At 33.1% G+C, this 27,532-nt stretch overlaps 2 protein-coding genes across 2 annotated transcripts in view; both read left to right on the forward strand.

Moving 5' to 3' along the window:
* The first annotated feature begins 744 nt into the window (after nt 1-744).
* Nucleotides 745-16,205, forward strand: LOC126893012 (uncharacterized). The gene is made up of 3 exons (XM_050662950.1): nt 745-1,399; nt 1,600-2,918; nt 16,158-16,205. The coding sequence occupies exons 1-3, from the start codon at nt 745-747 to the stop codon at nt 16,203-16,205; spliced, it is 2,022 nt and encodes a 673-aa protein (XP_050518907.1).
* A 2,035-nt stretch (nt 16,206-18,240) lies between these two features.
* The window catches only part of LOC114335311 (uncharacterized), a 149,801-nt gene continuing 140,509 nt past the window's right edge, over nt 18,241-27,532 (forward strand). The window contains exon 1 of the mRNA XM_028285534.2: nt 18,241-18,534. Coding sequence (XP_028141335.1) covers nt 18,516-18,534 — 19 coding nt within the window. The 5' untranslated portion in view covers nt 18,241-18,515. The remainder of the gene's footprint in view (nt 18,535-27,532) is intronic.

Consider the following 27,532-nt stretch of genomic DNA (forward strand, 5'->3'; position numbering starts at 1 on the left):
ATAGAAGATTATCACGATATTTTTCAAAAAGTTGAAGGGCTACCGTTAACTCTGCCGTTTCTGATTGCAAAAGAGTTTATGTTGGATTAATAAAGTTAAGTATTTTAGATCGAATAGTAATGTTAACGACAAATTCAAAATTATTCATATGCTGTAATAATTCATTAACTTATAATTTTTCATCGTTTTTTAGATAGCAACGAAATTTTCGTTAAAGATTTCATTACTTGTCGGAAAGCTCGACGCAAAGCCATAACAGCATCATGTCTGGATGACCACCGGGTTTCACATAACCTTTTAAGTGTTTGCAAACGCGATGGATCCAAAGTCATAATAGTACATAGTGCATCCTATCTTTTAATACTTGCACTAAAAAACATAATTTTTTAAATTATATCCTAAAGAAACCAACTCCTGTACACCAACAACGGCATCATTCAACACTAGGTTCACGTTATGGGATGCACAATGAACATAGGAAGCTGTTTTTTCAATATCAGTTAATACGCCTTTGTATGCCTGAATATACACCACTCATAACGCTTGTCCCATCATACCAGTAGTTCGACCACCGTTGAGTGAACACGTATGTTGACCTGCTGTGTTACTGTTAATTAACCAAGTGTTGTTAATATATTATTATTCGAACTTTTTCAATCTTCTTCTAAAAAAGTTAAAAGTATCTACTAAATTTTCACTTAATTTTTTCTTTTTCGACAATCAGCATCGTTTCCTTGTAAAAAAATGCCATTAACCAGGGAACAGCAACTTGAAATAAGAAGTGCGGCCGACGTATCTATTAAACAACTTTGTCAAGATCAAACTTTTATTAAATCCATCGTCGATAGTGTTTCTGCTGGTATAGTGCAAATTTTAAATAGCAAACTTGATGTTTATGAGAAAAAGATCGACGACCTAAAAACTGAAATAACAAAAATAAAAACTGACCACGAAGTCGAAATACAGACAATTAAGGCAAGCCTAATTGACTTAAACAAAAAAGGGGATTCCTTTGATATGATAAAAATAACGACAGAGTTGAACCAAATTAAAAGAAAAGAAAGTAATATTTTAATATTTGGTGTTCCTGAAACTGAAATTCATTTGCAAGCTTATATTGAAAATATGTTTACAGCTATATCAATGAATCGAAATCCGCAATTAAATGGTTTACATGTTTCCCGTTTAGGTCTACAACCGTCAGCCAACTCAAATAAATGTCGTCCAATTAAAGTTACGTTTCCGAATAGTAATCAAGTGACTAATTTTTTAAAGCTAAATCCCAAACTCAAATCATTAGACTGTTATAAGAATATATATATGAGGTCAGATCAAACTGTTATGCAACGTGAGTATACTTCAAAAATCAAAAAGGAACTTAGCGATCGTTTGGCAGCAGGTGAAAAAAATTTGATTATAAAATACAAAAATAATCTACCATTTATTGTCTCAAAAAACCTGTAGTATCATCCACTGGATCACCGAAAAATAATGACAGCCTTTTTGTATACTATCAAAACTGTCGCGGTCTAAATTCGAAAACAACTATATTTTTTCAAAATGTCCTAATATCACAATATCACATTATTGCAATCACAGAATCTTGGCTTCGAGAAGGAGTACGCAGTAGTGAACTATTTCCTGAAGACACCTACACAGTTTATCGTAAAGATCGAAGTTTTGGCAAGTTTGGAGGAGGAGTGATTTTTGCTGTAAATAATAACGTGTGTCATTCAGAACAACATAGTGTAGTGTTTCCTATAGAAAAAATTGATGTTTTATGTGTTAAAGTTTTCAAAACCAATATCAAACCAATCTTCTTTATAACAGTTTATATCCCACCTAACGTGACATTTAGTGAGTATTCTGATTTTTTTGACTATATTGAAACTTTCCATGAAACTCATGAGGTCGTTTTGATTGGAGATTTTAATTTAACAGATCTTGCGGCATATTATGTTAATAATAGTCAAATAACTCCTTTAATTAATAGATTTGTTCAACTATTAAACTATACAGATTCTGTACAATGTAACAAAATAAAAAATATACATGGAAAGATATTAGATTTGATTGTAACACCGTCAGTTTTTAGTTGCGAAGTTACACCTGAAGTCAATGCCTTAGTTCCTATTGATTATCATCATCCTGCTTTAACTTGTTATTTTCCGTATGAAGTCAAAGAAGATGAATATTTTGTTCCGAATCAGAAACGTCTTAATTTTAGAAAATATAACGTAAATAAATTTAATAAACTTTTAACCGAAATGGACTGGAGTCATTTAAAACATTTTTCAGATGTAGATTCTGCTGTAGATTCGTTTAGTTTGTCTCTCCAAGAAATTATAGATAAATGTGTTCCACTTAGTTCAACTAGATCTCAAAAATATCCAGCATGGTTTACATCTGAAATAATCGCCAAAGTTAAACGTAAACATCATTATCTGAGAATGTATAGACGAAGTAAATATTGTTTTTACCTCCAACGAGCTAAAGATCTCAGGAGAACTATTAAATTAGAAATACAACTAGAATATAAAAAATTTATTGAAAGATCCCAAAATTCTTTTAAGTCAGATGCGAGACAATTTTGGAACTTTGTTAATGCCAAAAATAATAAATCACGGATACCTGGTCTGATGAAATACGGTAGTGATAAGTTTACCACGAGTCAAGATATAGTAAACGCATTTGCAAACTTCTTTAAGAGTGTTTATATTTCTGATAGTAATAGCTCTCCTTCTGTTACATCTTATTTTAATTATAATCCAAGTTCTTACTTTAATATCGGTAAAATTACCAGTAACGATATTATAGAAGGTGCAAAGAAATTAAAAAATAAATTTTCCTGCGGTCCTGATAATTTTCCTGTTTCGATACTTAAATGTCACGTCGAGTCATTCATAGAACCACTTGTTGTAATTTTTAACCTCATTCTTAAGACAACAACATTTCCAGCTGCGTGGAAAAATACAAGAGTTTGTCCTATTTTTAAATCAGGTTCAAACTCTGATATATCTAACTATCGACCTATCGCTCTTATATCAGCATTCTCTAAATTGTTCGAAATTATCTTGACAGATTACTTGTATGCTCATGTGCGTTGTTTGATTACCAGCAGTCAACATGGTTTTGTGAAAGCTCGGAGTACGGCAACAAATCTTTGTATATTTACAGAATATGTTTCGTCAGCTTTAGATTCAAGACAACAGGTGGACGTCATATACACTGATTTCAGTAAAGCATTTGACCGAGTCTCACACAATAAATTGCTAACAAAATTAGATCAGTTTGGAATTTCCAATAACTTTCAAATATTACTGAAATCATATTTAACTGATAGGAGTTTGTTCGTAGAATATCAAGGCTTTCGATCTTTTCGTTTTGTTGCCACGTCTGGAGTACCTCAGGGGTCAAATCTGGGTCCCTTATTATTTCTCCTTTTTGTTAATGATATCTGCTCCATCGTAGACTCTGAAACACTGTTGTACGCGGACGATATGAAAATATTTCGCAAAATTAACCATATTTCCGACTGCGTTAAACTTCAACAGGATATCTCTGCCATTAATGAATGGTGTTTCGATAATCAACTATCCTTAAATATAAAGAAATGTAAAGTAATGTCCTATACCCGAAAGATCAATAACATACATTTCGATTATAAGGTCAACAACATTTTACTGTCTTCTACCTCAGAGTTTAAAGATCTTGGTGTTATATTTGACAGTAAATTAACATTCTCAACTCATATTAATACCGTGGTCTCTAAAGCAACCAAATCTTTAGGATATATTATTAGAAGCTGCAGAGATGTAACGTCTGTGGAAGCTTTGCGTAGTTTATATTTTGGACTAGTTAGTAGTAAACTTAATTACTGCAGCGTGGTATGGAATCCTAATCATGCAGAACTTGTCTCTAATCTTGAATCTGTTCAAAAAAGATTCTTAAGATATTGTTACCTCAAAAAATATAACAGATATCCGGTTAGAGGCTATAGCTATAATTTACTCCTTTCTGAGTTTGGATTCCATTCACTGCGTAAGCAGCGTGAAATAAACGGCCTAATATTCATCTTCAAAATTGTCAATTGCCTAATTAATAGCGATGTTTTGCTTAGTCTTGTAGACTTTAATGTACCACGAGCTGTGTCACGTTCAGGTGTAACTTTTCATATTTCGGTGCCTAATTCGCAACATAATTTCTATTGTCCGATAAAAAGTATGTGCAGAAGTGTCAATAACTTAAGATCTGTGGACATTTTTTTTCTTAGTTTTAACATCTTTAAACGCGAAATACGCAATAGCTTATCGAATTGATGCCATGTTATTTTTCTTTATTAAGGTCTTTGTTTATTATTGTGTATGTGTATTCACAACAGAAACATTTTTGGTTATTCTTTATTTTATTTTATATTTTGTCATCAAGTGTTCAGTCAATGTATGTAGTTTTCTTATGTACACCTTTATGGGTTTATACCTGGTGGATGTATATTTCAATAAATAAATAAATAAATAAATACCCCTTTCCTCTGCAGTTGTGTACGGAAAGGTGCTTTGATTGTATAAATTTTAAAATTTCATTTATAAGACCTTCTGTACTTTGGTCTAACATGCGAATAAGTCCCAAAAAACTTTCAACAACTTCTGCTTTAGAAGATAAATTATTTTCATCGCAAGTTACATACCGGAAAATAAAATTAAGCTGATCGTGTTTCGAAATATCTTGAGCGGTATCAAGAATTATTGAATAAAAACCTTTTTTTTAATTAATTAATCAATTTATTTTCAGTTTCTCTAGCTAATTTATAACTTCGTTTTGTATTTGGGGCTCAAGTAATTTGTTTTTTTAAGTTATTGTTTTTATCGGTTAATTTAGCTAAAACAGGATCATATTTAGCTAGTAAAAGAACCACCGACAAAAAATTATCTTTTTGAGATTCACTTTCATCTAAACTACCAATATGTCCACGAAAGTACGAAACGCTAAATTGCACCCGAAAAGAGTAAGAGTTACGTCGATTACCCGCTTCGTTATTTCCTTCCAAATTCCCTATTTTGATGCTTATTAGGAAAATATGTTTTGGTCCCCAATTTAAAGAAAGTAGAAGTATTAAGCCTGAAGGCTTTAAGGGGCCCCTCCTAACGTCGCCCCCCCCCGCCTTGCGGGCCTGTCAGCTACGCCACTGGTGGTCGATTGTATTCGATAGTCTTTTCCTTTTCTATTACCGTTTTAATGCTCTTATTATTATTGCTTTTAATTAAATGCGTTATAATAGACAAAAACCTGTATAAAAACATGATAAAAGTTTAACCAACATAAAAACTACAATATTAAAGATTCATAATACTAAAAAAAACCATTTAAGTTAGTTCTTTCATTCGCGTTTCCTATTTAAGATACATAAACATGGGTATTTTCACTAATAAATAAAATAAATAATGTTCCTGCATCATTAATATGTTAACAGTGCTCGAATATTCAAAGACAAAAACCTGTTTTTCATCTGCAAACAAAATTGTATTTTTATGGATTTTAATCAAGTTGATATTTTGGCTTTTGGCATTAATGGATGCCTACATAAATGTGATTAGCAGGCAAAGACTCATTAGGTTTATGGTTTTTCCTGTGACGTGCGCTGGACCAATGACCATTATAGTTCCAGCGGTGTTGCCATATTATTTGAATTTACATATTGTTATATTATTATGTAGTGGCATTTTAACATTCACAAGTTAGATTTTTGTTTTTAATATTTAATAACTATCAAGATATTTGTTATACTAAAAAAATACTTCAAATACAGCGACATGAAAGATTTTTTGTGTGCATATTATGCTTAGTGTGACCAACTCCATTTCAATTGAATTCGGGACAAGGCTGAAAAAATACCTAAAATCCGGGACTTTTCAATAAAAATCGGGACAAAAAAATTTTTGTTAAATATAGAACTTCAATATCATCATTTTATTGATTATTTAACATTTTTATGTTGACAAAAATTTCTTTGATGGGATGGGTTGTAACTAATGACACATTTTTGTTAGTTTTTGACGTTTCGACTTCCAATCCAGAAATCGTTCTCAAAAAAGGAAAAATTAGAAAATCAACTGATGTTGGACTTTCATGTAAATAGAACGTTAGGTTAATATAAAAATATAATTATCATTATTAGATATTCATGTTTTTGAATCGTCTTTTCGGAAGACGATAATTAAAATACAGAAACGGGAAAAGTCCAGAGTTTGAGTTTTCGTAGAACTATAATACCACGATATAAAATGCATGTGTTTTGAATGTGGTATTATTATTACACTCTAGAAATTGTCCACTTTTTCGTCCCACCAATTCAATTTGATGTGAATTCTTAGAAGAATAACGTAATTAAAATTTGAAAATAGAATTTTACCAAAATGTTAAAAATTCGGATGGCCCGGAAGCCTTGTACGGGACGCCGGGACCGGACTCCGTAATTCGGGCCACGTCCCGGATTTTTCGGGCTATTCGCAGTGGCGTAGCTGACAGGCCCGGGGGGCCCCGACGTTAGGAGGGGCCCCTTAAAGTCTTCAGGCTTAAGACTTCTACTTTCTTTAAATTGGGGACCAAAACATATTTTCCTAATAAGCATCAAAATAGGGAATTTGGAAGGAAATAATGAAGCCGGTAATCGACGCAACTTCTTGGACATGTTGGTAGTTTAGATGAAAGTGAATCCCAAAAAGGTAATTTTTTGTCGGTGGTTTTCTTACTAGCTAAATATGATACTGTTTTAGCTAAATTAATCGATAAAAACAATAACTAAAAAAAAAACAAATTACTTGAGCCCCCAAATACAAAACGAAGTTATAAATTTGCTAGCTTAAGAAACTGAAAACAAATTGATTAATTAATTAAAAAAAAAGGTTTTTATTCAATAATTATTGATACCACGCAAGATATTTCGAAACACGATCAGCTTAATTTTATTTTCCGGTAGGTAACTTGCGATGAAAATAATTTATCTTCTAAAGCAGAAGTTGTTGAAAGTTTTTTGGGATTTATTCGCATGTTAGACCAAAGTGCAGAAGGTCTTATAAATGAAATTTTAAAATTTATACAATCAAAGCACCTTTCCGTACACAACTGCAGAGGAAAGGGGTATGATGGGACAAGCGTTATGAGTGGTGTATATTCAGGCATACAAAGGCGTATTAACTGATATTGGAAAACAGCTTCCTATGTTCATTGTGCATCCCATAACCTGAACCTAGTGTTGAATGATGCCGTTCTTGGTGTACAGGAGTTGGTTTCTTTAGGATATAACTAAAAAAATTATGTTTTTTTTAGTGCAAGTATTAAAAGATAGGATGTACTATGTACTATTATGACTTTGGATGCGTTTGCAAACACTTAAAAGGTTACGTGAAACCTGGTGGTCATCCAGACATGATGCTGTTATGGTTTTGCGTCGAGCTTTCCGACAAGTAATGAAATGTTTAACGAAAATTTCATTGCTATCTAAAAAACGATGAAAAATTATAAGTTAATGAATTATTAGAGCATATTATGAATAATTTTGAATTTGTCGTTAACATTAATATTCAATCTAAAATACTTAACTTTATTAATCTAACATAAACACTTTTGCAATCTGAAACGGCAGAGTTAACGGTAGCCCTTCACCTTTTTGAAAAATCTCGTGATAATCTTCTAGAAATGAGAAATTCGTTTTCCGAAACTTTAGCAAACGCAGCAGGAATAGCAGAATAGTGGGGTATTATACGGGAATTTAAAAATAAACGGATAAAACGTATAAAAAAATTTTACGATGAGCTCAGATGAGACGAAAAAATAACTTTTAACAAAAAAAGTTTTGTAGTTAATGTTTTCAATGTAATTTTAGATATAATATTGCAACAACTTACTAATAGGTTTGTCGGATTAAGATTCATGTATAATAGGTTTTCATGTCTATTCCCAAAAAATCTATTAACACTAACTAATGAAGACTTATTAAAGAAAGGCCAAATATTGTTATATACACCCATTTTAGTAATTATACTGTTATTAGTTGTCGTTATGTTTATAATACGGGGACCATAAAAATTGTCGCGGGGGCCCCGCAATCATCAGCTACGCCACTGACTATTCGGTCACACTAATTATGTTATATCTATGTTTTAGTAGGTATAAAAGACCTAGATTTTTAAAAAATCTGCTTCTGAACTACCTACGTGACTACATGTCTGATCAGGTTTTAAAAAAGATCTGTTTCAGAGATCTATCGCATTTGTGAACAATTTCCCTGCTTTTCTTCTTCTTTAGGTGCCGTGTCCGACTTCAGAACGTTCGCCGTCATCATGTTTACGAGTTCTTGAATCCTTTCTCTATCGGCTGCTGCGCGAAATAGTTCTTCTACTGTGAAACCCTGCTCCAGGGTCCATTTTCGTCTGGATTTTCGCAGAATCTGCATGTTTCTATATCGACTTTGCTCATTTTACACAGATGATATCTGAGTAAATGGGTATATGGGTAGAACAAATAGAAGAACTAAAAACGGAAATGAACGAGGAAAGAAGTAAGATAATGATAATCAGCGACAAAGAAGATAAGGAAGATAATGAAGTACTAAAGATAATATGTATATGTAAGAACTCAGAATTGGAAATACTTACAACTTACGAACACCCGGGAAGTATAATTACTAACGACAAAAAATAGATTGAGAAATAACAAATAGAGCAAAGAAATCAAAAGAAGTTATACTATGCCCCAATACTGGGTAAAAGCGAAATTGCACGAGAGATAAGGATAAAAATATATAACAAAATAGTGATACCGACTGTGCTCTTTGCAAGTGGAAACTGGACCATTCTGGAAAAACATAAGAGCAGGATAAATGCAATGGAGATGAGATACCTAAGAAGGATAGTTGGAAGGACAAAATGGAATAGATGAAGCAACGAGACTATTAGGAGAATGACCAACCAAGGACCAATAAAAAAATAAAATAACAAAGAGACAAAAATGAACTTGTATGGGTATCTGATGAAGATTCAGTCCAACAGAATTACAAGAAAAGTCCACGAAGCAAAGAACATCGTAAAAAGAAAAGAGGCAGACCAAGAAAAAATGGATACAGCAAGTAGCAGAGGTGGAAAAAGTAAAACAAAAATCACTAGAATAAAATAATGGCAGGACACAGAAAAGAATAAAAGAGATGGATGAATGGAAATTAAAATAGCTAGCCCAAATCCAACACTCTGATAGGGTAAAAGGAAGGGAGAAATAAAGAAAAATATCTGAGTAATCATTCTCCAGAGAGATTACGTGCAATTACTCCGAGTTTAGAGTTCTAAACGTCTAAAGTACAGTATGCGTCAAAACAAACGAAACTGAAAAACTAAAGATTTATTAAATATGAAAAATTAAATACCAACATTTCAAATTATGCGAATTTTAAGTTTTGCTTCTATACAAAATGTGTTCAAAGTGCTCGCCATTGGGTTCCAAGCAGTACTCATAACGCTTAACAAGATTGCTTAACATGTTTTTAAAAATAGGCTGCTGCATTCTTCTGAAAAAGTTCAAAATTTTTTCACGGAGTTCATCAATAGTTGCCGGTGGGTTTTCTGTAAAAACGGCTTGTTTCAGCATACGTAACAAGCGCGGCTCCTCCTTAGGGTCAATTGGTCAATGACCCCCCTAAAATAATCTCATAAAAATACCAATTTTATTAAAAATATCTTTTATCTAAAACTTCACTCTGAAATATAAAATTCTCTCTCAGCAGTCTGCATTGGCAAAACAAATATAATAGATATAATAACGTCGCGCCTCGCGCTATACACAAGCCCGTGGCTGGGCCGTATTTTAAATTGTCTATATACAGTTCTTATGGCTTATGGACAAATGCATGTAAAATAGAAAAGAGACGGCAGATAGCAATTTCGTGGGCGAGAGTGGGAGTGACCTTTCCGTCGTATACCTCTAGTAGAGTCGACGGCCTCACGTTTAGTTAGTTACCGTCTGCTGACCGCACTTCACGGCAGGTCTATATCGATCGCGGCGTATTTGCGTAATTTATTTTGTTTTGTTGGATTTTTTTGTGATTGTAACAAAAACAAGATGAGTGTTGTTGACGAAATAATTGCCTTAAAATCTGCTGGAACACTAAATTATGAACGGCGGCTTGAGAAAAAAGAAAGTGGTCGACCAAAACCAAACATGAATTTAAAACAAACAACAAAGGATAGGGGTAAGGACATTCAAAGATATTTTAAAGAATCAATGTACAATTTGTGTGATTGGATTTGTGGCTGCAGTGTGAGAAATGCATTTTTTTGCTATCCGTGTTTACTGTTTTCGAATGACGCTGTATGGGCGAAAAATGGAGTAACTGACATTAAGCATTTAAAAGTGAAAATTACAAAACATGCCTCTTCAACTACTCATATAAATTCATCAATGAGTTACGCAAGTTTAGGACGTGTTAACATAAGACAGCAACTTGATAGTGTATATCGTAAATCTGTGCATGACTTTAATGAATTGGTATCTAAAAATAGGTATATTTTAAACAAACTAATCGACTGTGTAAAATTTTGTGGAGTTTTCGAAATTGCATTGCGCGGTCATGACGAAAGTGACAGCTCCAATAATCGTGGAATTTTTCTGGGCCTTATCGATTTTGTTTCTGAACTGGATTTAATGTTTAAAGAACACATTGAAAAAAGTACAGTATTTAAAGGAACATCGAAAACAATTCAGAACGATATTTTAGAATCAATGTTAGCCATTGTGCATACTCATATCATGAAGGAGATTGGCCAGACAAATTTTGTGGCCATTCAAGTAGATGAGACCACAGACAGCTCCAATAAAACGCAGATGATTATCATATTGCGATATGTATTAACTGGTATTGTACATGAAAGATTTTGGAAATTTGTTAACCCCCTAGGTACTACAGCACAACATTTAACTAATGTAATATTGGAAGAACTTCAATTATTAAAAATTAATGAAGCACCTGAAAAATTGATTGCCCAAAGTTACGATGGTGCATCAGTCATGAGCGGTAAACTGGGAGGAGTACAAACAAAAATTAAAGAAATATACCCAAATGCACACTTCATTCACTGCTATGCCCATCAATTTAATCTTATCCTCCAAAAAGCGGCGAGTCAACACAAACCGATAAAAATATTTTTTGCAAATTTACACGGATTTTCGTCCTTTTTCGGCCGATCTCCAAAACGTACGATGGTTCTGGATAGAGTGGTTAAAGTAAGGCTACCTAAAGCTGCGCCTACTCGATGGGCTTTCAATACAAAATGTGTTGAAATTGTATACACTTATAAAGATGATTTAAAATCTTGCTTAGAGGAAATTATTGATGAGGAGCAAGATGGTAACAATATAAATCAAGCAACTGGTTTAAAAAGACATTTGGAAGATGAGCATTTTTTATTTTGGTTAAATTTTTTCCATAAAATAATGCCCCATGTTGATATATTGTTTAAACAATTGCAAATGCGAGACATTGATGTTATATCTGTCAAAAATTGTATCCTGTCTTTTAACAACAATATCCAAATAATTAGAAATACTATTTTGGAATCAGAAGTACCAAGCACATCAACAGCAAAAAAAAGAAAAACTACTGCAGAGGATCCAAAGCGACGAACTGCACTTGAAATTTGTGATATTATTATATCTGAAATAAATCACAGGTTTAGTTTCAATGATCATCTCATGATTTCACAGTTATTCTACATAGAGAAATTTGAAGCATACACTACCAACTTTCCGCAAAATATTTTAAAAATGGTGACGGCTAATTATCCCACAGTGAATATTTCCAAACTAAAATCGGAACTTGAAGTCTTATATTGTCGTGAGGATTTTCGCAATAGTGCTGGTGCAGTAGCCATACTTCAGCTTTTTATTAACATGAATTTGTCTGAAACATTTTCTGAAGCAGTGAAGTTATTAAATATTTTGTGCACACTCCCTATGACAACCGTGGAAAGTGAGAGATGTTTTTCTACTTTAAAAAGAGTAAAAACATTCCTGCGTAATACGATGGGACAACCTAGACTTAGTGCCTTGTCTATGCTGAGCATCGAGAAAGCGCTTGTCAAGAGCATTCCAAATTTCAATGAGAAGGTCATAGACTATTTTGCAGAACTAAAGGATAGAAGAATTGACTTAAAATATAAAAATATTTAAAGTAAGTTTCGTTTTAATAAATTTACAATTTATTATACTATAAATATTCCTATCTATATATCAGTCAATAACCTGTTCATACCATTTTTCCTATATTTTTCAAAAGATTTACTCTAAAAAAAGACAAATTTAATTTTCGGAAAACTAGGGTAAATAGTATTGAGTTTTATCTAAGTCTGTATTTTTTATCTAAAATATAAATGCTAAAAGATCTTTTAAATACTTTAAAAAATCAACAGTTTGAAGTTTTCAAACCAAAATGACCCCCCTGAAGATTGACCCACGAGCCGCCGCTGATACGTAAGCAACAAGAGTTGTTAGATCAGGTGAATCAGGTTAGGTCAGGGTAAGGAAAATTCGTGTTACGGGAAATTACGCGGTCTTCAAAATTTTCTCGAATCAGATCTAAGGATTCTCTCGTGGTATGACAAGTAGCTCCATCCTGTTGGAACCGTTGGGTATTCAACTATATGTTTCTGGCACGACAGAATTGTATGAGATCAATAAAAAATGGTGTCAAGATTTAGTGTAACGGGTCTTCTACGCTCGTCTTCCAAGAAGTAAGGGCCCAATAATCCATTACCTGATACTGCGCACCAAATCGTTACACGGTCACTATAAAGAGGTTTCTCTAAAATGATGTCTGGTCGTTCAAAAGCAAGAAAACGATTTGTCTGTCGATTGATAAATCCATTCAGATGGATGTGACATTCGTCTGTAAACCACACATTAGAAAAAAATAGGGGTTGTTCATAAACCATTACCACGACTGAAGCACAATAAACAACTCTTGATTTCTTGTCTTGTCAAGTGTTGCCCAATCTGTATTTTATAGGGAAAACCACCAATCTTCTTAAACATTCTTCGGGTAGACGTTTCACTCAAATTCATTTTTAGAGATGTTCTGCGGAGACTCCTTTTTGGTGATTCTAACACCTGTTGAAATAGCCTTCCTTGGTTCGCATTTGTTGTCACGGTAACTGGACGACCAGTACAGCTTTTGCGTTGAGTTAGAACGCTTCCTGTTCGTCGAAATTTTGCAACGACTCTTAACAAGTCCTTATTAGTCGGTGCATTCTTCTGAAACTCTTCCCGAAATTAATTGGCAACCAATAACAAACTAGGTCCATTTGATCGTCCATTCCCGTATGAGCGGAAATAATACTCGATAATAAATATTTTTTCTTCCGTTATAAGCACCATTTCGAATCTTTTTGACAGTTTGTTAGAATATACAATGTTTAAAAATACCATGACAACTATTGTCACTTGTTTCATATGACGCGATTATATTTCACAGGCTTCCTGATTTCAGTGTTGTTTTGGCACATACCGTATTTTTGAGTAGCGAGCAGAAAGATCGTCCTATCTTCCTATCGTCGATAAACGTCCTAATTTTCTGTCCTGCATAAAAACGATCTCGTTGTCTGTAGCTGAGGGACCGATCCAGACTTACTCCAAGATATTTAGGTTGGCCTGTGTGTTCTAATGTATTACCATGGTGAAGGTGGAAGGTACAGATTTGGGTTGTAGAAGGATTGGGTCTCAGTCTCTTCTGTACGTAGTACGCAATCATTATTTTAAGGCAGTTTTGAGTTTCTCTTCTACTTCTTCAAAATTGTTTGCTTGGTCATATATTGCGAGATCGTCGGCATAGAGGAAGTGCTTGGTTTCATTCGGCGTGGGTTGGTCGTTTGTATATTTATTGAAAAGCATTGTTGCTAAAACACTTCCTGTGGGAGGACGTTCTTTCGAACTCTTCATCTACTGACTTTGCCCTCCAGCATGGCGAAAAAGCGTCTTTTTGCAGTAAAGAATGTACGACCCTACCTAGATGGTGGTCATTGAGAGTGTCGTAATTTGTGGAGCAATATCTTGTGTCTTAATGGTACGTATCCATTACGTTGGTGCTCCGTGCTCCGTGTAGCAGCTACAGTGGATACGGGATGCGCTCCTCTACAGAAAAACCGCCACCGATTGGATCGCCGAGCGGTAGCACCAACGTATGCACTATGTGAAACTGCTACACGGAGCACGGAGCACCAACGTAATGGATACGTATCTTTATGTGTCAGAGGCTGTTGTCAGATCACGAAAGCAGCCCCTGTTATAAGTTTTTCTGCGAAGTTCTCTTCAATGGGTTCTGTTAGTGCGAGGACTTGACCGGTGCAAGATTTGCTGGGTCTGAATCCTCCTTGTTGTCAAACCAGTGCAACAACAGTCCTTTTTTAATTGGTCAATATTTTAATGTTTATTTGTTTATTTATTAATGGACCAATCATGTAATCGGTTCATTAATACCATAGTTAGTGTGGTGAAATGGCACTGAAAATATTTCCGATTTTCTGTTGTTTCTACTAGGTACTTTCAAAGCGCCTACACACGCACTGACAACTTGACAACCTGACCTCCTGACACGATAAATTCCCCTACCATTTTTGTCGGGGTCGCATATACACACGTCCTGACAAAAGTATCTGACAAAACGTAAAATTATTATATATACTTACATTTTATCTAAACATACTGTGTATAAGCCGTATTTTTTAATTTCTAACGTCATAATTGGGAGTATAAAAAGTGCAATATGTTAAAATATATAGCACCAGGTAGTAAATTATGTACTCAATATTATAAACCTTAACACAGTTAACACGTAATTTGTGTCCACCGCTTTACAAAAGCAATCCGTATAGATGATTAACAATTCGACGGTTAAACTGCAAAACCTCGTAAGTCAGTTTTATGTAACTTTAGAGGAGAGACGAAAAACATGTTGGCTTCTTTATGTAAGGTTCAATTTATTCGTTTATTGTGTGTAGGGTCCTTTTAGGTAACGATCCCATTACCATTGAGTAAAATTCAGTAATATTGTTTTTTTTTGTCAAAAAGTGACTTACGAGGTATTGTAACTTAGAATCTTACTTACGAGGTTTTTGTAGATGTCGCTAAAACCATTAAATTTAAATATTGACTTACAAGCTTTCGTAGTTTAAAAGATATGTAATAGTATAAACCAACAAAGCATAAAAGTCACAATGGACCAAAAATCGACTTACGAGGTTTTGCAGTTTAACCGTCGAATTATTCATCCGTGTTGGAGTCAGAAATCAGGCCAACAACGTTGCACACGTCCTGACACGATAAATTTGTCAGGATGTTGGAATAGCAAGACCACTCGACAAAATCGGTTAGTCTGACTGTCAGGATAATTCATTTTTGTCGTGCGACAAGCCTAAATACGTTTTAACAGTCAGACCTACTTTTTCAGCCCCGACAGTCAGGTGCTTGTGTCAGAGCGTGTGTAGACGGTTTAAGATAAAAGAGTAATAACAATTGAGGACAACCTATAATAGCATTAATGATTTTGTGCAGCAAACAAAAATTGATATCTGATAGTCATATTCCTCTCTCCCGTATTCACTCCTAAAACCTGCTATCCTCAAAAATTTATTTTGGACCCTTTCAATCTGTTCAATGTAACAGTTGTATCATGGGTGCCATAGAACTGATCCATACGCTACAGTGGATCTGGACCTAACGAGGCCACGATAAAGTCTTCTAAATGTGAATAAAGACAGGTCTACAGATGTGTGTTGGATAAATCCCAGTACTTTCATCGCCGTGTTTGTTGGTTGACGTGGCTTGAGAATGACAGATTGGTCTCTAACCAGATTTCCAAGTCTGGTACTTCATTTTTAGAGGTTGATGGCAAGTTATTTATAGAGTAGACAAATATAATTTTGGTTTTCTTTGCCTCGAAAATATCATTTTATGACATTTGTTTATTTAAGCGACATTTTGTTTAAACTGCATCAATCATAAAACGATTTAAGATCATCCTGTAACAGAACAGCATCATTCAAGGATTGAATTTCTCTAAACAGCTTTACATCGTCAGAAAACATAAGACACTACTTTTTACTTGTAATCGTTCATTGTAGATGCCTGACGAAGTTATGGAGAGCATAGCGAAACGTCAATTGCAATAAAGTGGTTTCTTTGACATGGTTTTTGATTGCATGCCCGATTTTGAGGATTCCAATTTTTGTTTTACCTGCTTGAAAGGATAGAAGGAGTTTTCTTCTTCTTATTTAAGTGTCGTCTCCCAATCGGAGGTTGGATGGATATCATCATCACTATCTTTACTCTATCTACCGCTGCTCTGAAGAGTTCTATAGAACTGCATTTAAACCAGTCCCTTAAATTCTCACCATGACACTCTCCTTCTTCCTATACTCCTTCTGCCTCTTATCTTTCCCTGTATTATCACTATTAGCATTTCATATCGCTGTCCCCTCATTACGTGTCCCTGATATTGTAAGTTTCTTATTTTTATTGTGTTTATTATTTCGTATTCTTTGCCCATTTCTCGAAATACTTCCGTGTTCGTTTTCTTCTGTGCCCATGCTATTCTCATCCTTCTGTAACACCACATTTCAAACGACTGTATCTTATTTATGTGTTCTTGCTTCAATGTCCAGCTTTCAAGTCCATATTGCAGTATCGCGAACAGTTAGCATCTCAAAGCTCTTACTCTCAGTTCTAATCTAAGATCTTTTTTGCAGAGAATTGCTTTATTTTTTAAACGAATTTCTTGCTATTTCTATCTTGGACCTTATTTCTGTTGTTTGATCATTATTATCTGAAATCAAAGTTCCTAGGTATTTTTATTTATCAACCCTTTCTATCGGTACCTACATTTCCCAAATGTATGCTTGTTTGTATGTTGGTTTTCTTAGGTAATATCATGTATTTGGTCTTTTTATATTGGTTTTCAGTCCATATTCCTCACAGAAACTGTTTGTTTTGTTTAGTAGTAAATGGAGTTGTTCAGCAGAGCTTGCCATAATCACGGTGACATCTGCATATCTTATGTTGTTAATAGATCTTCCGTTTATTATTATTCCTTCACTTTAAGATAGTAATGCTTCTTCAAAAATAACTTTAGTATATACATTAAATAGTAATGAAGACATAATACATCCCTGCCTAACACGTCTCCTGATTTCAATTTCTGGACTGGGTTCGTTATCTATTACAATTTGTGCTCTTTGACTCCAGTAAAGGTTTGTTATTATTAGTAAGTCCCTTTTGTTTATGTATTTTGTCTTTAAAATTTGGACTAATTTTTCATGTCCTTCTTTGTCAAATGCCTTTTCAAAATCAATTTAACAAACATGCACATCCACATTCATATCCATGCATCTTTAAGCTATCACATTAAAAGCTAATAACGCCTCTCTGGTTTCTAATACTCCGTTTCTAAACCCAAACTAGCAATCATCTATTCCTTCTTCTAGTTTTTTATTTACACAACCATTTATTATTTTCAAGAATAATTTGAGAACATGACTTATTAATGGTAGTGTTCTATATTATATTCAGTGCAATCTTTAGCGTTTGTATTTTTAGGGATAGCCCAAAAGGTGTAGAGTAACTATTATTTTGGGAGTTCTTTTCTTCTTCTTTAGGTACCATCTCCTCTAAAGAGGTTGGTAATCATCACAGCTATTTTCACTTTTGAGATTGCTGCTCTAAACAAGTCGATGGAACTGCAATTATACCACTTTCTCCAGGATTGTTGAGCCAGGATATACGTCTTCTTCCAATACTTCGGTTTCCCTGTATTTATTTTCCCGTGCAACCTGCAATATGGTTTGTAGCAACACATATTTATCCCCTTTCATAACGTGGCCGAGATATTGTAACTTTCTGATCTTATAAGATTTCTATGAGAGTTCTCAGTTGTTGTTTCTAATTCAACTAGTATCAATCATTATAATGTATAATATATTATACATATATAGGTAATAATATCGCCTTGAATGTTTTATTAAACCGGGAATATTGAGAAATTTATTAAGCAGTTTGACCTTGGTTGGTATTTTTATTTCATAAGCAAATCATTTCCAGTTTCGTCAAAAAAAAATCATTACACACCGTTGATTACTATGTTATTGGAATTTCCTTTTTATAAACACATTTTATCAGCTTTGGTTTTAAAAACCCCAATGAATTTTACGAAAAAGTTGACAACGTTGTGTATTTCTTCTACTACTGCAACCGTGTGCCGACGACGTGAGACGCGAGTTCAAAATACCAGACTTATTTACATATTATTGTATTTTGTTAGTAGAGTTGAGGAAGATGTGCAAAGTGTTGAAAAGTTTATGTACATGAATTGTAGAAACTAATTGTTTATTGTGTATCATTCGAATTCAGTTTCAAAATTAAAAGTGTGCTAGTGGAGAAAACTAAACGATAACTTCTGTTTATACTGTTGTTTTTATCGTTTAACAATGGCTCTCTTTCTTCTAGGTAAGTGGTTTTAAATATTAAAAGTTCTGTCAACATTTTAGGTTAATATCTTTGTACTTTTATTGTTTCTTCTATAGTAGATTATTAGGTTATTATTAGAGACAAAATGTAGTGTTTATTATATTTTGTGACACTAAAAATGTAACGCTTAGCGAGCGGGCATCAAAATATTTTCCAATGTTTGCGAAATAAAAGGACTTATATTGTAAATTATAATCAACAAAGTATTTACAACAGTTTCCTTACTTTTTCCTTGGGAATTTTAATGATTTGTGATATTCCGGGAAGTTTCATTTCTCGAGATATTTCTAGTTGTTGATAATTGTTGCTAATTGACGCTTCTTAAGTTGATAATTGTATTCTTGAAGAATTTACTCCAAAACAATCATTATCTTCTTCTTCTTCTTTCTAGCATGATAGATCATGCTATGATAGTAGGCTACTAGCCCGATCAAGGAACACAAAAATTTACGAAAACCTCCAAAAAAATAAAGGAAGGATGAAAATTTGGGAATGGGTAGTCAAGCCCGGCCCCAGGGGTGGGCGAACTGGGCGGTTGCCCAGAGCGGCAAAATTATGGGCGGCAAATTTTAGAGGGCAGACAATTTTTGATATTAAGGAAATAGTAAATTATGTTTTTAATATTATAGTCCAGAGAAATAAGATTTTTCTCGTGACACATCCCCCTCCAGGCCGAAACCAAATTTTTTGCGTAGTATGGACATCTATATTAATAACCTTTATGTTTCGTGCAGAAGATTTTGATGATATACATAGTTATAAACAAATGAAGATCAAAAAACGCAAAATTTTCGCTTTTTTCGTCTATACCCAAAAAGTTAAGCAATAATTTAAACAAATTTAAGAGTAAGAAACTCATAAATCGTCTAAAAAATTTCAATATGGCGTTCGCTTAATATGTCTATTCTTATTGGTTGCTTAGAAAATTGCAAAATAAATCATAAATTTTGAGTTTTTATAAATATTCATAGCTTATGTAAAAATTAACTTAGAACCTTTTTATTACACAGATTGCTGAGACTTCTGGTGCTTAAATTATATTTTAAATTTCAAAGCAATTGGTCAAATAATTTAAAAGTTATTTAATTTGTTTATCCCAAATTCATTTTTTTTGCAACACTATAAGTCAGAAAATTACGAGGTTACAATAAGACTTCTGACAGTTTATGGAAGAAGAACATTTTTATACTATTGACTTAATTAAAAAAAATGACAAAATTAATTTTAAACAGTGTAAAATTATTTTGCAAAAACACGTCGATTTTTTGCTTACTTATAAACAATTACTTATAAACAATTTTTTCATATTTGGAAAGAGTGAATTTTTACACACACTTAGAAAGAAAAACAATTGTCCTAGGACAATTAGGGACGAAGTTAGCCCCCGCTTTTTTCATGTTTTTGCAAAATAATTTTCAGAATTTAGAATTATTTTTTGTCATTTTTTTTAATTAAATTAATAGTATAAATCCTTTTCTTTCATAAACTGTCCAAAGTATTACTGTAACTTCATCATTTTCTGACTTATAGCGTTGCAAAAAAAATTAATTTGGGATAAACAAATTAAATACCTTTTAAACTATTTGACCAATTCCTTTGAAATTTAGGGTATAATTTAAGCATCAGAAGTCTCAGCATTCCGTGTAATAAGAACGTTCTAAGTTAATTTTTACATAAGTTATGAATATTTATAAAAACTCAAAATTTATGATTTATTTTGCAATTTTCTAAGCAACCAATAAGGATAGACATATTCAGCGAACGCCATATTGAAGTTTTTTATATGATTTATGAGCTTTTCACTCTCGTATTTGTTTAAAATACTTAACTTTTTGGTTATAGACACTTAACTTTGGTTGCTCATGATAGCTGTTTGGCAAATCAAATTAGTGATTTTACTTTTCTTTGCTCTGTGGTAATATGGCATGACATTTTACTTCGCATCTAGTGCTAGGTACGAAACAACCAGAATAACCCTTCAAGGAGAAACTCTTGAATATCGTCCGTCGGTGGTCTATTTGAGAGTCCACTTCAGCAGGACACTCAATTGGAACATCGACATCCAACACACCCTAAACAGGGTAAGAAACAGAGCTAAACTCCTTGGGGCGTTATCTGGAACGTTTGGAGGTACATCTAGCAAGACTCTCCTGCACACCTATAAAACCTTCATAAGGCCCATTATCGACTACAGAGCGCTCCTTTATGCTTCGCTAAATCAACAATATACTAATAAAATCCTCGGATGCGAGCGTAGAATTCTCAGAAAGTGCCTCAGGAAACACTGGAGATATCCGTCGGTATTGGTACATCCACTCGCTAAACTACCTCCCATAAATGAGAGAATCCGTTCTCTCAGCAACAAATATGTCATACGAACGATTAATGGTAACAACCAAAGGGCTAAAAATGTCCTAATTACCCCTTGCAATCGGCGAGGGCATATACTCACCGGGACTCCCAAAAACAAAGTTCCATTCCCTCCGGCCAATCTTCTACAATTGGCCAGAAACGAACTTCCCGATGAGTACTACGAAATACTTGAACAAACTCCCTTAATGTATCGCAGATAAACAACTGCATCCCCACACGCTGATCTAAGAGCCGTTCCTCTAAGGTGACAGATTTGGAACCCCCTCACTGACTGGTCGCTTGCTGAGCATGGCAATTTCTATCTTTCGCTCCTACAGCTTCTGCGCTAAAACCACCTTCTTAACCCAATCCACTAGCAATTCTGCTTCTCCACATACCATCGACGCAATCTCCCACACTCCTGAAAAGGAGGATCCTTCACCCTGAAGAGGCTTAAGCCTAAACGGGGTATAAACGACGAGTTTTCACTTCACTTCGCATCAACGTAGTCGGCAAATCACTGCAGAGTAGGTATTGATATGGGAGTATATCAAGTTGTAAGTTTATTAGAATAAAACGGCAATCCATTTTAGGTCTCCCAGAAGTGATTTAAAATTCCAGGGCTGTTTGACAGACGCAAAAGAGCTATCATCAAAGTTAGAAATCAACAATCCGAAAATCGGAGGCACAATAATAAGAGAAAAGTGAAAAATGATATTAAGTTGACTTGTATTTAAAAATTATAGAAAAAATTATAAAAAAAAACCGTTAATGAATTAAGTGATAGACTTCAGTAAATTAAGAGTCATTGTAAAATTTTTGAGTTTTTGGGTCTACCAAGGGGGGAGGCAGTCGCCGATCTTGCCCAGGGCGGCAAATTTCCTAGGGCCGGGCCTGTGGGTAGTTGAAATGTTGAAATTGTCTATTATTATATAAGAGAAAGTTTACAATTCTACACCCCCTCCATTTTAAAAAAATGGAGGGGATTACCCCTTCTCAGGAGTGAAAAAAAAACATTCAAAATAAGTTCGGAATTGGATAAAATGACTAATTCTGAGCAACTTTTGTTCTATAGAGTTTTTCACTAAGTCAATACTTTTCGAGTTATTTGCGAGTGAATATGTTCAGTTATAACAAAAAAAAAACACGCTTTTGGACAGTTTTTCGCAAATAACTCAAAAAGTAAGGATCCCTGGCAACCAAGTGACGTCAATAAAGTCGAGGAAACGTCAGTTTTTGGTTGAATATATACACGAGTTTGAAAATTACGTCGTTTAAACGTCTTTTATAGGTGATTTTAAATACGTAAGATTAATGACGTTCAAATACGTTTTCATTTCAGACAGCCCAAGTCTGACGTCACAAAAATGGGAGAAAATTAAAGAGTTAATGCTTATAATGTTTAATGTTGTATATTGACTCCAAACAATTTCGTGTATAGCTTAAACGGCGGGTGTAATTTCCTCACCAAAATAATCTTATACCTGAGTTTGGAAGGGTATGTCATAACCCGACAGGTATTTTCCTCACCAAAACTGAAATGGTTGTTTCAGATAGATTTTACTAACATTCAAGGAAATTATTTATCTACTATAAAATTACAGTAGGTACCTATAATAATTAATTAATTAATTTTATAGTATTTTATTTTTAGTCATAATTGGAATTTTGACAAAAATGGCATGTTTAATAGAAAGTAATCTCGGTATTTGAAAATTTTATTTTTTATAAGGTGAAAGTTTTAGAAAGTGAAGAAGTGTTCTGGAGGCAATAAAATAACTTTTAGTGCGAAACTGAATACTACTGGGGCAAATTTTACAATAACTAGAAGTATCTAGCCTACAACATAATCATGAACCGGATCTGCAGAAGATAGATCGAAAAATTGTTTCTAACTCTTGTAAACGTAGAGCCGAAGAGAATATACTGAAAAACCGCCAAAAATCATTCGCCAAGAGCTTGCAGCTAATTTGCCTGAAACAATTACTACGATTGATGTCTGTTACATAAGAAAAAATATATATAATTATCGACGAAAATGATGCCTGGTCGACTTCCTTCCAATATTGATGAGGTTCAAGAATTTTATGAAGAGCTGTGCTCAAAAAACAACCAAGGAGGAAAATTTTCTCTTTATAAACTGTGTCAAAAGCAGTGATGTGGGATCTCCCATATCACTGGTCAAAAGTAAGATAACTGTATTTAGTTGTGAATGTGAAACAAATATTAGATTTTTAGCAACAATGCATTTTATACAAAGAGGGGCAAAATTATGGATTATATTCATTTTCTCTAAAATGGACGATTTTGGACAAAAAACCCCGAACCACGTCGATTTTTATTTTTAAGTCACAATTTTTTGGCATATCTATATTTCATATTAGTGACGTCATCAATCAATCAATCAATCAATCAATAATTACATTAATGTTTATATTACTGAATAGAGAATATAACCCTTTCAAATAAGCTACCAAACGACCCCTATTCCCATTTAAAAAAATCATTGATTACGTGATCAACGCACAGTTAGATGACGTTACTACTATGGAAATATGTATAGGTCAAAAAATTGTAATTTAAAAATAAAAATCGACCTGTTTCGGGGTTTTTCTCCAAAATCGTCCGTTTTAGAGACAATTAATTTATTCCATAATTTTGCCCCTCTTGTATATTATATGTATGGCACAATTACCGTACCACATATTATTTGCAATTATTCACTATTTATGGGCCAATTAATGAGCATTATATTTCTTTATTATACTGTTTACTGTCAAACAAAAAAAAAACAGAAACTTAAAACAATATTTTCTATTTGTTAAAATCAGAAATTTTTAAAGCTCTCGAAATTGATTTTAATCCTAGTAAAGTCTTTGTAGATTTTGAAAAGGCTATATTTATACATAATGCAATCATTAAAATGTGTCCAAACACTGAAATACATGATTGAAGATTTCACCTAAGTACACCAAACTTGGTATAGAAAATTCAGTCTCTTGATTTAACATCAGAATATACAAATGATTATGAAGTAGGCTCAAACATACTTTTGGCCTTACATTATATAAAACCGGAAGACGTATCAGATTGTTTTGTGTTTGATTTAATGTTATGCAAATTATAAAATGATTTTTTTTTACTGCAGTCTGCAAGTAAGCTGAGAAAAATGTAGAAAATTTACGTACGACTGGTCTATTATTTGACAAATAATGACATTATTTCGAAGTCTATTAAGTACGATATAACGCCCAAGGGGGTGTTATAGAAAAATAACGCCCTATCGCCTATTAAATTTAAATAACGAGTTAAATACTGTCAAGTTGACAAATAAAACTCTAAGTAAAACTATGGTTACCACAATTACGTTACGACTATTTCTGGTAAATGTACTTATTCGAAAACTAATTAATTCAAAATTTATTCAAATTTTTTGCATATAAAGAATAATTTAGTCGGACATTAAACGTTGAAGGCATCACGGGTATTATAATAATAAAATAATAACGTTTTCGGTCAACGTATATACCTCGGGCCGAAGGCCCTCGGTCTATACACTATTGACCTCAAGCGTTATTATCCTTATAATACCCTTGGTACCTTAATAACTATAATAAGTTATCAGTCTAATCAAATGACTATAATGGATTTTGTAAAGTGTGTTTCTTATTATAGTAAATAATAAATAATAAGTTATACGTTTTGCACATTATCTATATTATAAACTATTATTACAACGTAAGGAAATGAATGTCTTTTATTCGGATTTCGGATGCTTTCATAATAATCATTCTTAAATTACATCTATATTTTTTATTTTATTACCTGAGTGAGTTGGTGAGGAAAATACCTACCGGATTAATACGAACCCTTAAACTTGGTGAGGAAAATACCTGTCGGATTATATGGTTCTACTGGTTGGTGAGGAATTTACCTCCGCCCAGCTTAAATTGTCATAAGAAATTTTTCATTTATTGTTTACGTGCTTTGTGTGGTAAAATAAGACTTTTCATTTAGATATTTAGTTGAAGAAACGTGTTAATTAAGAGATTTTTTATTGTTTTTCTCAAGTGAGTTAGTTTAATACAATAATTCTTCTTGAAAACTGTATGAGGTTATGTTTTGGTGTTTATTTTCTGTTAATGAACTAATTATTATGTGTTGTTCACGATTCTTTTTGATTCAAGGGACAGCGTTAAATTAAGATATTATGCTGGATAATTTGTTAATAAATTATTTATTAGTTTATATGAAGAATACAGGGGAAAAACAAGGAGTGTCACTTTTTCATGAATTTTGGCTTTTCTCGCCATGTGGTAGCAAAAACTGAGTACTATCGACTAGACTATCGATTCAGAACAATAACCAGAAATATCAGTCTATATAAATTTTCTAAGAATTTGTATCCCGGTGAAGGACCAGGATTGTCCGCACGCCACTGAACAAAAATAAGGAATGTTAGCAGTTTTTTGGTGCATTATTAAATTAATAAGTTAAAACAGATTAATATTATATTAAGATTATAGACTAAGAATTGCTAGAATTCTGCTAAGAATTTCCTAAGTAGTCTTTAGATATAAGAATTAAACCTTTATTCGTGTTTATCTCAATATGTGTAAAATGTGACATTTCTTGCTTCAGTTTTGACACAGTAAGTATACCTATCTATATAAAAAGTGAAAATTCTATAACGTTGCATTGAGGGTATTGTAACATTTTATAAAGTCTTCCATTTGGTTTTACTTTTAGCCTTAAGCTAAATTTAAAATAGTTTAATGAAAAATTGCAATACCAATAATGCCCATACGAATAATTATTATTGTGTAGTTTTAAAACCATAAAATGAAAAATAATCTAAAAAAACGACATAAAAACTACGTTTTTGATATCACGTATTTAAAACGTGATAAAAATGACGTCAGTTATGGTGGGACATATTCACGTGACGTTCGACGTCGAAAAAACGTGAAAAACTGACGTGGTTTGGTGATAATTATGACGTCTTTTCAACGTTTTGTAAATATTATTTGGTTACCTGGGATATTATCGAAAAAAATATTTCTAGCAAAAATATAGCCTATAAGAATGTCAAAAAAATAGTGTATGCGTAAAGTCTGCATACCCACCAGCAGCGGAGTTATAGCTAATAAAAAGTAGGTTATTATTCGTCCAATTCCAAAATCGAATATTTCGAAGTGAAATGACAAAAAAACGGAGACACTTTCCTAGGAAAACTCATTATAACTTTTTTAAAGTGCTTAAAAAAAGGTTTATTTTTGTTTATTAGAAAACTTTTACATTAAAAGTAAGTGATTTACTCTCAAAATATTGTTGGTCGCTTTTATTTTTTGGTAAAAAAATCGTGAAAATCACCCCCTAATTAGCATCCAATATAAAATTAATCGCTATTGTCTTGCATTTATATGATCTGTAAGTTTCATCGGTTTAAAGAGCGTGTGTTTGAAAAGGCTGTAGTTACAATGGCTTGAACGAGTCACTAATCAAGAGTGTATGCAAATTTTGAACAGTCATAGCATAACCAATTTTTAAAACCTAACCTTTTTTTTAAGTCTACCGGGAAAACAAAAAATTCAAAATATTCAGAAATACAAAACGTACATTTTATTACTCTTTGAAATTTTTGGTATTACTAATAATTTTTAAGTTATTTTGAAAACAAAAATGAAATTCTTTTCAAAATTAGAAAAAAATGTTTTTTTAAAACCATTTTTTTCAAAAATGAACGCTTTTAACCAACGAAACTTATAGATCATTATAAAGAATACATAAGCAAAGTAACTTGTGAGGCGGTAACGATTAACTTTATTTTAAATGCCAATTAGGGGGTGAATTTCGAGATTTTTTTACCAAAAAATAAAAGCGACCAACAATATTTTAAGCAGGGCGCGAGGATATATATCCACTAATATATATCACGATATATATAGTGATATATATCATGATATTTATATTATATATATATATATATATATATATATATATATATATATATATTCGTGATATATATCAGTACTTCATTTCGTACTAATTTTTACATAAGAAGGTTAAAATCAACGACAATTGCTGTCGCCATAGAAATTTGGATTCAACTGGAAAAATATCTGAGTGATCAACCAATTCAAATTAAGAACTTTTATTACAAGAGGAGGAATATGGCTCTAGGTTTGCCTCATTGTTTGGCAAACTAACTGAGACCATCGCTTTTTGGGAGAAAGACTTACTGCCGAACAAAAAGAACAGGCTTATGAATATTTTAATTCAACCAACACAGATTTTGTTCCGTTTCTAATGGCTCTAACTTCTAAGTCTAAACCTTTTCCGTCTTCCATGTATGGTCCAAATTTCAAAAAAACATCTCCATTATTACCGCGGAAGTCTCTTCCAATCGCTGAATCTGCTTGGCCTGATAAAAACATATTTATCGAACGAATTAATCAATTACTTACAGCAGTAGCCTCAACGGCAGGCATTGAAAGGTGCTTTTCAAGCTTTGGACGGTGCATTCCAAATTACGAAATAATTTAGGAACCGAAAAGGCTGCTAAATTTGTATTCATGTTTAAATATTTATACAGTTCTTCATACCAAAAACATGACAATTTGGA

This window comes from Diabrotica virgifera, chromosome 10, assembly GCF_917563875.1.
Source record: "Diabrotica virgifera virgifera chromosome 10, PGI_DIABVI_V3a".
Taxonomy (NCBI): Eukaryota; Metazoa; Arthropoda; class Insecta; order Coleoptera; family Chrysomelidae; genus Diabrotica; species Diabrotica virgifera.